The sequence below is a fragment of the Arvicanthis niloticus genome, chromosome 2 (assembly GCF_011762505.2).
Source record: "Arvicanthis niloticus isolate mArvNil1 chromosome 2, mArvNil1.pat.X, whole genome shotgun sequence".
NCBI lineage: Eukaryota > Metazoa > Chordata > Mammalia > Rodentia > Muridae > Arvicanthis > Arvicanthis niloticus.
The window spans coordinates 11,005,635-11,019,274 of NC_047659.1; the positions used below are offsets into that span (position 1 = coordinate 11,005,635).

Consider the following 13,640-nt stretch of genomic DNA (forward strand, 5'->3'; position numbering starts at 1 on the left):
CTGAAGACAGCAAGAATACTGACATACATAAAATAAATGAATATTTAGGAAAAAAAATGCGGAGGTTGGCTGTCCTGCGTGTGTGAAGCCTTTGGGGTGCTGTGAGACTGTTCTGCTAACTGCTCCCTAACCCTGCAATACACCTGCTCCCACAGCTAGTTTAAATCAGGTTGCAAAGCAAAGCAGGGTTTGTGGGTGTGGGAAGGGACCGGCTGCAGTCTTTGGTACGAAGGATGGAGCTGAGGTTGGTGTGGCCTGAGCGTGAGCTCTACCATCGAGCCACTCATGCCCAGCCCAAGTCCATCTTGATGAGAGTATGTGAATCCACAGCAGAAAGGGATGAACAGACCTGAGCTGTGAGACCCCAGTCTCAAACTGTAAGTAGTGCAGAATGCATCCAGCCCCACCCAGCCCCGCCTTCCTGGACTTTTACCTCCCTGCTAATTTTGGACAGCCATCCCCTCCACTATTCTTTCTTGAGCTCTACTGAAATGGTCCTTTTCCTAGTTTAGGCTGACCAACGAGGAATAACCTTTCCATGGCAGCAGTAACCAGGAAGGGGTGCTTCCAGGACCCTGAATTCTGTGATGGGAAATTCAGGAAGGCAGATATCTTGTCTCTGAACCCGATTCTGAAGGGCGTCTGCAAATGGACAGCAATGTCATGCCTCCCTGAAGGAACAGGTATCAGACAGGGTCCCACCAGAGGACTGAGGGGGCAGGAAATGAGGTATTCTCATCCTTTGAGTTCCAAGCCCAGCTGCTGTGTCAGCCAATAAATGCTTCCTCTGGCGTAAGCCATGCTGGGTGGGGCTTCCTGTCACTCAGTCTCATGGGGGCACAAAAGGAAGATGGGATCTGTCTGCACTTGGACAGTTTATGGAGCAGCTTTGGGCCAGGTTCTGATCACTGCCAAGGCTACAGGTGACTAGGACCCGATGGCCCAGCACTTGCCTTGGTGTGTCTACAGGTGGCCTCTCTTCCCAGGATGTGCCACACTCACTCCCCCTCCACCCACCAGGTCAGCCTTCTCCTCAGAGCTGGTTCTCTGCACTTGGAGATCTTCACTCAGTAACCCTGCCTGGGATGATCGGTAAGTTACACTCCCGTCACTGTCAGAAACAGCCTTGTTTATCTTCTTGCTCACTGCTCATCTCTCCCTTCAGAACAACCTCTCTTTCTCCCCGCTTCCCCCTCACCATCTGTCCAATGGCACAAACAGGTTGGCTATAAAATGGCCCAGGTTGGTAAGCAGCATGGGGAGCTGAGGCCCACAGCGGCCTCAGGGCAGGATGCAGAGGGCCATGAAAGGTGACCGCACAGGAAGAGCAGACCCGAGCATGAGCAGCTACAGTGTAAGCTGACGTGGGCTGAGGTGAACACGAGCACAGAGCACAGCTGAGCCTTGTGAACTATGCTGACTTCTCAGTCTTGGTCCCACGAGTGTCTCAACCACTCTTGGGAGGAGACAGCGTGTGTGGAAACATCGCTGAGACTTACCCAATAAACGTGTACTGGGGAGGTGCCTGCTTGGTCCGGCCCATGATGCGAATGTCACAAATGGCGGCTTCGGTTGAATCCCGGGGAATAAACTTAATGCATAGCCTCTTCTTCCTAAAGACCACCTCCTCTAAGGAAAGGATGACAGACAGCTGTGAGACCGTGGAGATGCCCCTTCTCTCCCTTCGGGGCTGCAGAAGGGGAGGGTCACCCTGTCACCCCGCAGAGGGGCTAAGCTCTGCCCCTGCCCTTCCAGAAGCCCCCAAGGACAGGTGATGACAGCCAAGTACACCAGTCACGCTGCCCTGCGCCCAGGGCTGGCCCCAGATGCGCTGGCCAAGCCACCTAGGCTGCTGCCATGTCCCTGCACAGCTTCCTCAGGACGCAGCCACACCCACTGGAAGGCCCCTTTCTTTTTCATTTTTTAATGTTGAAATTCTCAAGCAAACTCCATGGAGTGAGAGCTGCAGGGCAGGAGCACCTGTTCCTGGTCAGCACTCTGGCTCCAGTCTCCACACCTTTACCTTTCCTGGATTTAGGAAACACATCCTCAACTCTATGGCATGTTGCCCCACCAGAAGGCATGGCTGCCATGTCCCTGCCACTTCTACCTGACAACAAGGAAACTCCTGAACTCATCCATGGTCTGAAATTCAAATTTCTCCATCAATGCACAGTGCCCTGCCCCACCCCTTTGTCTGATCGCACAATGCCCCGCCCTTTGTCTGGATTTACATCCAGAGGTTGTGCACTCTGCAGTGGGCTGTCAGGTCTCTTCAGTCACTTTTACTCTATAAGCCCCTCTCTCTCTGCTCCCCCTTCCTTTGTGGCAGAGAGAGGCAAGAAAAAAAAAGACAAAATAACAAAAAACAAAAAGCCCAATTGTTCTGCCACTGTCCCGGAGCATGTCAGAGCTGGCTAGCTCTGGCCCAGTGCAGACCTGGGTCTCCGCCCGCCTTGTGCACTGCCCTGGTGGAGGTTTTTGGATGCTCGCAGCTATGAGCCACACACCGGTTCTTGGTTTCAAACAGTGATCTCCTGATTGTGCCACTCTTTTTGCATTGATGAGTTCAAGTTCTTCTGTCTAAAATGTGACTTTTCTTCACCAAGTCTTTGAGCCTCTGAGGCAGGCTGTGGACAGGAAGGAGAGCCAGTCTGTGGCTCTTCACAGTCACTCGTTCAGTCTGGGCACAAAGGCTGGTGCTCCAGTAACTGGTGACAGTGACCATTGGCTCATCTGTGGTTCTGAACTTTTCCCATACATCTTTCAGTTGGATTTGTGGTTTTTAAATTTTTTTTACCATTTTTGAAATTAAAATATAATTATATCATTTCCCTGTTCTTTCCTCCCTATACCCTTCCCATAACCCTTCCCCCTACTGTCTCTTAAATTCATGGCCCCTGACCTCTTTTTCTTTAATCATTGTTATATACATTTCTAAATATATAGATGCAACCTGTTCAGTCTGTATAATGTACACAATTTCAGGGCCACCACTCGGCTCTGATAACCAATTGGAGGCCCTTCTCTCTCGGGGGAGGCTGTTTCTTCTACTCTTAGTAGGGTCTCATTATGCAGCCTAGATCAGCCTCAAACTTGTCATCCTCCTGTCTCAGCCTAACAATACTGGAATTGCAGGCATGTGCTACCTCACCTGGCTCCATCTGTTGGATCTGTGTTGGAGTCCTACCTCTGCCAGTGCTGGCACTGGCACCTCAGAAGTCACTTAAACCCTCTGGGACTCAGCTTTGCCACCTGTACAAGGGACCTGTTCAGTAGAAGCCCATTCCAGAGCAGTTCAGGTAGATGTCATGTGATAATATGGTTTCTTGGCGTTCTGGGCACATAGTAAGCGTTCAATAAAGAGAAGCCAGAAAGTCTTGCTGCAGGCAGACAGGCAGGCAGGCAGGCAGGCAGAAGGGCAGTCCTGTGGGCCTGTAGAATCAGAGTACTATTGAGTCCTTGCTAGGTTTTAGAAAAAGAGGGATTTCTTTTTAAAAGGCCATTCTGAAATGCCCAAATCCTGTGAGTTCTTTCCCAGAAGTGAAAGCAGAGGGCCACATGGTGTCTTCAAGCTGTAAAAATGTCTCTAATCCACAAGCAAACATCATCCTTGAGGCCGAGATGGCATCCTGGAGGACAGGGGTGCAGAAGCAACCTACCACCATCAGCTCTCAAGTTCAGACCTAAAAGAGATGCACTGGAGACCTCCTGTGAAGTAAAACGCAGGGCAGGTACTGCGCCTGCCTTTGCCACAGTTTGGCTCCATGCCTCCATCTGCAGCCAGCCTGGTAAAGACCGGGTCCACTCGTTCATTACACATGCTTAAGCAGGCCTCATTTTAAGTAAACATATTATACATAGTCAATAGAAATGTGTTCAGTCATGCTAATGAACACAGGGAGAGTACACAACACTTTACTAAAACAAACAGTCTTCCAGTGTGTAAGTGCTGTATGGACTGCAGCAGCCTATATTTTAAATTAATTACAGGAGTCTCATCTTTTTGGCTGACTTCATGAAATCAAGGCTTTAAGTGCTCTCAGGAGACGCTGGGCTGACCACGAGGCTCTTGGTCCCCTGGGAAGTCTTTGAGAAATGGTCCTTGACCAGAGGTGCTTACACACGTGACGCAGAGCACAGGACCCACTGGATAGCAGCTGGTGCAAACACAGGGACTGGTTTCCCAGTCAGAGCCACTGGGCCCCCTGCAGCAGAGTACAGGCCCACAACAGGGCCTCCTGACTGAATGAGCTCAACCAATAGAAAAATAAGAATAGGAAATCCCTTGTGGCTATGCCATATATCCATACAAAAGACATTACACACCAGTTAGCTGTCAAAAAGGAACATCAAGGAGATATTTAAAACTTTGAAATCCTTAGGGAGAAAACAGACCAGGGTTGAATGCAAATCAACAAGACAATTTTAATTTGTAAGCAGAGACCTCACCTAAGAAGAGGCCAAGCTAGCAAGCAAACATTCACAAAAGTGTACTGGCTTGCTAATAAGCAGCAAACTATAAATTAAATACGATTTAAATAATAAAACAAAATAAGAAGCAGAACACCAGTACTGGCAGATCTGAGCAAACAAAGCGACCTTAAGACAGTGAGATGCCAGCTTGGCAATAAAGCTTATCCTGACACAACTCATTCAGCTGGCAAGGCCCTGTGTGTGATGAACCCTGGGTTGATCTGGAGATGGACCAGTCCTGCTGTCTGGTCCTCAGGAACAAGAGAAGTAGCAGAGGCACAGGAAAACTTGAAAGGGACCAGGGTGCTCTGGCAACATTATAAGGCAGAGAGCATCCTTCTCATCTGACGAATGGGTAAACTGAGGCAGGGGAGCTGCTTGGGGTTTTACAAGCATGAGCAGCAGAGCTGGACTGACTACTAGGGCACAGAAACTAGAGTCCAGGTTGGTTCCACAGAGGATTCGAAGATAGACAGGGCCCTTCCTTCCCTCTGTTTCCCACTTGGGATCCAGACTCAGGTCTTCTTGTTCATACATTGAGCACTTTATCCACTGGGTCTTTCCCCTAGAGCGGCATGACTATGTGTAGAAATTATCAGAAACAGGCAAAGCTATGCAGAGAGTGCCAGCCAGTGTGGGCAGGGAGGTGAGGGCTGGGAAACAATGTCTCCGTGTGGTGACAGAAGGACCACGGTGGCAGGCACCCTGGGTTGTGTACTGTAAATGGGTGAATTACATGGTATTTGAATTGTGTCTTAAATCATTAAAACAAATCCTGCTACATAGATACATAAAATCTAGATGTGCAAGGTGCTTAGTACATGTGTGTTTGTGCATGCATATACATGTGTACACATAAGTATGTTGTATGTGTGCATGCATGCATATGTATGTATGGATGTGTATATGTATATGTGTGCATGTGTGTATATATGCACATGATCATGTGCATGCATATATGTAAGCATGTATGTTTCCATGTGTATTTATGCACATATACACTTTCATTTGTAGGCATATGTGTCTGTGGGTATGTATGTGCATGTGTGTGTATGCAGGCATGTGTATGTATGTGTGTATGGGTGTGTTCTTGCTTTTGACTAAGATGTAGTCACTGAGCCTTATTTTTCTCATATTAAAACAGGCCTAACACTCATCTCTACTGCGGTCTCCTAAAGGTAAAGTGAGATCACGAGGCTACAGCACTTAACATGGGGCCTTACACGAAACACAGCAGCTATCAATGCCCTAGTATTCATTGCTAGGTTAAAACACCCTGTCCAAAGGCAACCTGAGGAAGAGTGGGTTCATTGGCTTATAATTCCAGGTTAGAGTCTACCACTGAGGGGAAACCAAGGCGGGAACTCAAGCAGCTAGTCATGGCCCATCCACAGTCAAGGAGAGAGAGACAAATGCTTCCTCAGAGTTTACATTCACCTGTGCCTCACGCAGCCCAGGACTTCCTGCTCAGGGAAGGTGCCATCCACAGTGGGCTCGTCAGTTAACAATCATAACAATCCCCTGCCACCCAAACATATCCAGAGGCCAGGTAACCCTTCAGCTGAGACTCCTTCTAAGTGACTCTAAGTGACGTCAAAGAGACACTTAGAGCCAACCAGCACCGTGACATTTTGCTAGGACACAGCCCGGCAAGCAACTGAATCAGCCAGTGAGGGGCCACTGCTTTGCTGAAATAAGCGCCATTGTGGGCAGCCGAGGAGACACCGAAGCTGCTCAGTGTGAAAATGGCAAGCAAGTGCTGGTTCAGAAATGTTCACACCATGAAAATTTGAAAACAAAAATCACACACACACATAATATAAATAATGACAAAGAACAGGGTACAGAATTCCGTAAAAGAACCTCACAGATAAGGATCTCTGCTTTCTTACTCCCTGTTCCACTGCTGTGGAGTGGGCTCATGAGTAATTGTAGTGACAATCTGGGAGTTTTGGTTTCTTAAAAAAAAATATAAGAATGTGTTTTAGTTTTAATCCCAGGTGTAGAAATCTAAATTATGATTTGCCTTGTACTGTAGGAGAGGCGAGGTTTTGCCAGCTGAAGATACTTTCTATGACTGTATGACATTTGGAATTCTGGGAACTTTTCAGAGAGTACATAATAAATGCTAGGGCCCCTAGAGACAGGGTTGGTGGCTGTTGGTCCTTTATGGAGATTGGTTGTGGTTTGTTAGTAGTCATGGTCAAAGAAACAAGAGAAATTAGATATAGGGATCTCTCTGTATCTCTCTGTCTCTCTGTCTGTCTCTCTCTGTCTCTGTGTGTGTGTGTGTGTGTGTGTTTGTGTTTGTGTGTATGTGTCTGTCTGTCTGTCTCCTCTATCCTTCTCTCTCATCTAGTGACAGGGAGAAATTGGGGGACCAGGATAAAGGTGAGGAAAAGAAGAACCCACATAGTAGCAAAGACTAGCTACAGTAATTACAAATAAAGCAGCTCAGATGCGCAGGCTTCCTGACACTATCTTACCAGCCTGCTATTACATCAGCACTCCAGGACCAAAGCCCATAGCACCGCAGGACCCTAAGGCAGCCTCCCATTTCCCACAGTCCCTGAGGCTTAGCTCACTGCTATGCTGCTCAGTAGTTGGAACATCTGGTCTAATTTAAATCTTGGGTTTTTTGTTGTTGTTGTTGTTTTGTTTTTTGTTTTGTTTTTTAACTAGACAGGATCTCGTGTAGCTCAGGCTAGCCTCAGAATGTCTATGTAGTGAAGGATGACCTTAAATCCTGATTTTCCTGCCCTCATCTCCCAAGTATTGTGATTACAGATGTAAGCCACCACATCTGGCTCCAATTTAACCCTTGCAGTCTTGCATGCTCTAACTTGAAGTCTTTCTGGGTCCTGCCTCTTGTTCACTCTGTGAGCCCCAGACCTGGCACAGAGCTGTTTCTTGCAGCCCCAGGGCATCTTTTGATCTCTGCCCTCCTTCCCTTTTGCTTCAAGGTCTTAAGTGCTAAGCTTGGCTTCAGCACCAGCTGAGAGCAAACCAACTGTCCCTAGACTCACTGCTCTGCCCTTGAGCCAGGAGGCATCAATCTAAGACTCTGCTCACTTGCAGGCAAAGGCCCACACTCTTCAGACACACAGAGAACCAAGGTGGCTATCACGAACGGCAGGCTTCCTTCACCATCTACAGGAAACGCCCTGACATATTTCCAGAGAGAAGCCCACACAGAGGGGGGAGGAGGCGGCTCCCTCCCAAGGCAAGCACGCCCGACTCACGTGTGTCCACCGTCTCCTGAATGGGGATGAAGCCCACGGGCAAGGTATCCTTGACGTCGATAAGCTTCATGTCCACCAGCACATTCCCCAAGTGACTCTGGGGAAGAAAAGAAAAGACACACTGTGAACTGGGACTCGCCTCAGTCGGCTTGCAGTCCTGGCTTCAGGAAGCATGTTTACCACCATGGCTGCTGCAGCTTTACCACAGCAGGTTAGTTAACTGGGGAAGATGACGGCAGCATTTACCTGGGACTCTAGCACGCCTCAGAAAGGAGATTCCATCTGTGGAATCTCAAAGCCATTCAGCAGACGTCCCTGGGCCCTACCACCTCTCAGGGTCAAAGCGTTTTAGATAGAGGAGGTTCTGGGACACTTGCAAGAGAGGAACTACATCTAAACTGAACGAGGTCTGATCACACACGGAAGGAGCCGCTAGTCACAGACTGACAGTTTTCAGCTACAAGATACATTTTACAAAATCCCAAGAATCATAAACTAACTGAATGGCAGTCTAGCCACCTCTGTATCCCATGCCTTCTGAGGTAACTCGCTAGGGAGCTCTTAAGAGCTCCTATTTAGCTGGCAGAGGGGTCCGCAGTGCACAGTTTCCATAAAGACATCTTTTGAAGACGGTTGGTGGTGTACCATTCTATAATTGCAAGAGAGAATTCTTTGTAAACACGTCGGCCTTTGCAGCCTTCACTTCATGCTACAAACAGCTCTTAAAAAATCTGCCCTACATCTTAAACATGAGGGCTGCTGTGGAGATTCCATTCATGTCTTTAGAGTCATCTCAGCCTCATCAGAGGCAGTTAAGGCAAGAATAATGGGTTCCCGGCCCAAATCTCTCCTGTTAGGATTCCAGTGATGTGCTGTATGTGTCCACTTTGCAGAAGCACATGCTTATTTCCCTTGTCTGCAGTCCTGGACTAACATCCAAAGGGCCAGCCCAGGCTCTGCCCTCTCAGGAACCTCTCAGGCCAGTGTTCCCCTGTTGCTTAGAGATGGACCCAACTCCTTTTCTGTGCTTGGGGAGCCTGGCTCCACTTCCATCTTTACAACACAAGCATCTCTGAAATCCACACAGGGAATATTTGCTTTCTGAATGAAGCCAGACACTCTCTCTTTAAGACCCCTTTAACTTCCTATCAATTTATAATTGGACACTGCGGTGATGTGAGTCAGAATGGCCTCCACTGGGTCACATATTTGAATGCTTAATAATCAGAGAGTGGCTCTATTTGAAAAGGATTAGGGGGTGTGGCCTTGTTGGAGAAAGTGTGTCACTGGGGGTGGCCTTTGAGGTTTCAAAAGCCCTTGCTAAACCTAGACCTCTCTCTCAGTTGGGGATCAGGATGCAGCTACTGAGGCAGCACCATGTGTGCTGCCGTGCTCCCTGCCATGACGACAATGGACTGCAGATAAGGAGGCCTGCAGATAAATGCTCTCCTTTCTAAGAGTTGTGCTGACTATGGTGTCTCTTCCAGCAGTAGAACAGTGGCTAAGACACGCCTCATGAAGCATCCATCTACCCACCACCTGGAAAGACGTCTGTAAGAAACTGTACACTATGGGTCCTGGCTGCCACCACTAAATAGGAACCAAAATGATGTTTGCTCCTTCTGTTCACCCAAGTTGGCATAGTCCTTGGCACACAGTAGGGATTCAATAATTATTGGCTAAATACATTAACGTTTGTGGCAAACTTTTCAACAGGGTGGGGTGGTAGCAATCAGAAACTGAATCAGACTTTCTCAAATGGCAACTCGAAAACACGTCACCAAAATTCCCAAAATTTATTATTTGTTATTATGGCCCATAAGTAAAACATGCCTCGAGTTGAAATTTGGATGTCAGAGTAGCAGGTACAGCCTGTGGCCGGCACATCCATGACTGTACCATCAGACATCTGTCCTTCTCTCTCAGCGTCCCTGTGCTTGCCAACAGTGCTCAGGTGGCCAGGGCTCAGGAAGACAGTACGCACTGAGGTGCAGCATGTGGGGAGTGGGCCCTCTCTAATGTGGAAGAGACTCCCGACTACACGTGAAGGCCGGGCTCAGCTGGGAACCATGGAAGCACCAGCTGCCTCCAGAGCAGCCTGGTCTAATCGACTGTCCTCTGCTCCCTCCCCCAGGCAGCTGCTCTTCCATGTCACCACTGCTTCCTGCATGGAGACATTAACAACAGGGTACGCTCCACTGCCCCACAGATGGATGGACATTCATCAGTATCGTGCTTGACTGTCTTCGGTTTGATACTCTGGATTCCATGGAAGTCAACTTAGCCACCTCACCCTCCATGCTCTTGAAAAAAAATGCCTTTATCCTAAAACCAGAGCATTGGAAGTGTGGCTACTTTACAAGTGCTGGGAAACCCTTCCATGCATACAAACACGGGAGGCTGCCCTGTTGAAGCTTCCTGCAGCCCGAGGGTGTGGCCCTCTTCCATGGGGCTGACACTCTGCAGGGTCCCCCTACCTCTGCCTTTTTTATATATCACAGGCCTACAACACCATTAATTTTCCTGGTTCCCCTCCCCCACTTGTGCTCTTTCATTTCCTCCTCATAAATATGAAGAACGTATTCCCAATCCTTGCTGGGCAAATGATTCATACCAGGAGCCCGACATACACTGACTCAGGGTATTTATATTGTCTCTGGTAGCCAGTATTTGCTAGTATACTGTAATTATTTTTGACAACTTTGCATTTAAGGTAGCCACAGATAACCAACTTAATATTCAAATGTTCATAAATCCTTCTGTTTAACATCCTCCCTACCTAATCTATGCACATTATTATTACAGGTAACACAGAAAGTGCGGGGCATGAAAAGTGCAATTAATCTCACTCCTTCCCCAGGAAGCGATGTCACTCCAAAGCCAGGTTTCTATATTAATGGCCTGATTGGGTGGAAGGAATTTAGGATTCAAAGGAAGCTCCCCAAATTCCTATGTTGGGAGTCTCAAGTCACCTAATTAAGACTTGGCCTGCTCTGGAGATCCCACACCCTCCCAGATGGTTGTAAAATGGTGGTCTGCCAAACCTCCGTCTGACTATAGACCAGGACAGACAGGCAGCCGCCACCGGTAAGGATGTGCCTAGCTCCTGCCTCAGTTAAGGGCTGGCAAGTGGGCTCTGTCATTCCCCAAAATTTGATCCCAAAGCAATTCTTTCCCCTGATTTGTCATTTGGATGCCATAAAGGACACATTCATTCCTCTTTTGGTGCTGAGGATGAAATTGCTAACATGTTTCCTCCAGCTCTAAACACACTTATGCACCTAGGCTTCAGCTGAGGGCAGGCTTCTCTTGCTGCCCTCCTGGAGTCTTATCACCCCCAGAATCCAGCTACTGACGGGGAGCAACATGTTTTCTGGCAGTTCCCAGGGTGAATCCAGGGCCCCACATACACTAGCTAAGTGCTCTACCATTGCCCTTAAGCTGAGGACTGTACTTTCTATAATCCAAACCAATGAGTCCAGTGCCTTCCCTGAACCACAACGGACTTGCTGCCCCAGGTCCCAGGGCTTCACAAACACCTGGAGCCTAGAAGAACAATAGCTCACAGATTCAGAAGTAAATGTAGCAGGTCCCAATGTAAGTGAGGCAAGGGACCACGGTTAGCCTAGGAGGCCAGCAACACTGCCCAGGGCTGTGGTGCTTCTGAGATATGAACAGTTGCTCCAGCTGTGGGGCCCTTAGAGGAGGTTGAAAGGTACAGCCTTGCTGGAGGAGGTTCATCACTGGGCGGACTTTGAGCACATTTAGCTCTCATTCTGCTTCAGGTCCTGCTCTTACCACCATCCTGCCACATGCTGCCATGCCTCCCTGCCATAATAGATTTTTATCCCTCTCAGACCATACACCAAACTATATCCCTCCTTTGATAAGTTGCCCTGGTCATGGTGTTTTATCATAGCAACAAAAACATAACTTGGACAAGGTGTTTGACCAAGTCTCCAGGACCTCCTCCTGACAGACAGTAGGAGCGGACTCACTGGACCTCTACGGGAAGCTGAGGTCAGCAAACAGAGCAGAGACAATAGGAGGGAAAAGCAGAAGTGGCTTTCCAAAGGCATTTGGGGAGACTCATGGGACAGAGGGCCTGAGGGTGTGGGTGCACGAGGGTGCTCAGCACCTATAAGGTGATGACACCTCACCCTGCTCTGTGGAGGCCCCCAGGCTACAGTGAACCTGAAGGATCTGTGCAGACACGCCACAAGCCCTGTGCAGGTGACTATTCTGGTTCAGCTGTCACCATCCTGCTACTGAAAATGCATTCAAAGGTCGTTGGTAGAAAGATTCCCCTATTCAGTCATAAACTCCATACATTACAAGCAGCCAATGCATTGCTCTTATAATTAGAGGGAACTTCAGGGGATGACTTCGTCCCTCATCCTGAACACACTAGGAACAACATTCAGAACAAAGGATTGTCAATGAGCAACAAGTGCTGTGTGATCATATTACAGTCCACGCGCCGAACTGCCGAAGGGAAAAATCGGGACCTATAGTGGGGTCCCAGGCTGGAGAGTTATGATGATGAGATGGGTTGTGAAAAAGAAAAAGGCTGTGAGGGAAAGGAGACAGGGACTGGAGGCTGTGACTGACAGGGGCGCTGTGACTGATAGGAGGCTGTGAAGGACAGGAGGCTGTGAGGGACAGGGAGGCTGTGAAGGACAGGGAGGCTGTGACTGACAGGGAGGCTGTGAAGGACAGGAGGCTGTGAGGGACAGGGAGGCTGTGAAGGACAGGGAGGCTGTGACTGACAGGGAGGCTGTGACTGACAGGGAGGCTGTGAGGGACAGGGAGGCTGTGAGGAACAGGGAGGTTGTGACTGACAGGGAGGCTGTGAGGAACAGGGAAGCTGTGATGGACAAGGAGGCTGTGAATGACAGGGAGGCTGTGAATGACAGGGACGCTGTGAAGGACAGGAGGCTGTGAGGGACAGGGAGGCTGTGAAGGACAGGGAGGCTGTGAGGGACAGAGAGGCTGTGAAGGACAGGGAGGCTGTGAGGAACAGGGAGGCTGTGAAGGACAGGGAGGCTGTGAGGAAGAGGGAGGCTGTGAGGGACAGGGAGGCTGTGAAGGACAGGGAGGCTGTGAGGGACAGGGAGGCTGTGAAGGACAGGGAGGCTGTGAGGGACAGGGAGGCTGTGAATGACAGGGAGGCTGTGACTGACAGGGAGGCTGTGAAGGACAGGAGGCTGTGAGGGACAGGGAGGCTGTGAAGGACAGGGAGGCTGTGAATGACAGGAGGCTGTGAATGACAGGGAGGCTGTGAATGACAGGGAGGCTGTGAATGACAGGGAGGCTGTGACTGACAGGGAGGCTGTGAGGGACAGGAGGCTGTGAAGGACAGGGAAGCTGTGACTGACAGGGAGGCTGTGAGGAACAGGGAAGCTGTGAATGACAGGGAGGCTGTGAATGACAGGAGGCTGTGAAGGACAGGGAGGCTGTGAGGGACAGGGAGGCTGTAAGGAACAGGGAGGCTGTGACTGAAAGGGAGGCTATGAAGGACAGGGAGGCTGTGACTGACAGGAGGCTGTGAAGGACAGGGAGGCTGTGACTGACAGGAGGCTGTGAAGGACAGGGAGGCTGTGACTGACAGGAGGCTGTGAAGGACAGGGAGGCTGTGACTGACAGGAGGCTGTGAAGGACAGGGAGGCTGTGACTGACAGGAGGCTGTGAAGAACAGGGAGGCTGTGACTGACAGGGAGGACTGACAGGGAGGCTGTGAGGGACAGGGAGGCTGTGACTGACAGGGAGGTTGTGACTGACAGGGAGGCTGTGACTGACAGGGAGGCTGTGACAGGGAGGCTGTGAGGAACAGGGAATCTGTGATGGACAGGGAGGCTGTGAAGGACAGGGAAGCTGTGACTGATGGGGATGCTGTGATAAAAAAGTCTTCTTTCATTTTTC

General features: G+C 49.4%; 1 protein-coding gene and 1 long non-coding RNA gene across 8 annotated transcripts in view; one reads left to right on the forward strand and one right to left on the reverse strand.

Moving 5' to 3' along the window:
• Mvb12b (multivesicular body subunit 12B) overlaps positions 1-13,640 on the reverse strand; it is a 154,370-nt gene that overhangs the window by 94,510 nt on the left and 46,220 nt on the right. For all 7 annotated transcript variants that reach the window (XR_004606152.2, XM_076928542.1, XM_034494871.2 and 4 more), the window contains exons 4-5: positions 7,719-7,815; positions 1,500-1,629 (exon numbers count right to left, since the gene is read on the reverse strand). Coding sequence is in view for 6 of the 7 variants with exons in the window: in XM_076928542.1 (XP_076784657.1) it covers positions 1,500-1,629; positions 7,719-7,815 (227 nt within the window). In the remaining variant the exon portion in view is untranslated. The remainder of the gene's footprint in view (positions 1-1,499; positions 1,630-7,718; positions 7,816-13,640) is intronic.
• LOC143441278 (uncharacterized) lies at positions 847-10,293 on the forward strand. Its single transcript, XR_013108534.1, has 3 exons — positions 847-1,092; positions 7,555-7,929; positions 9,853-10,293. It is a non-coding gene; the product is annotated as an uncharacterized LOC143441278 (long non-coding RNA).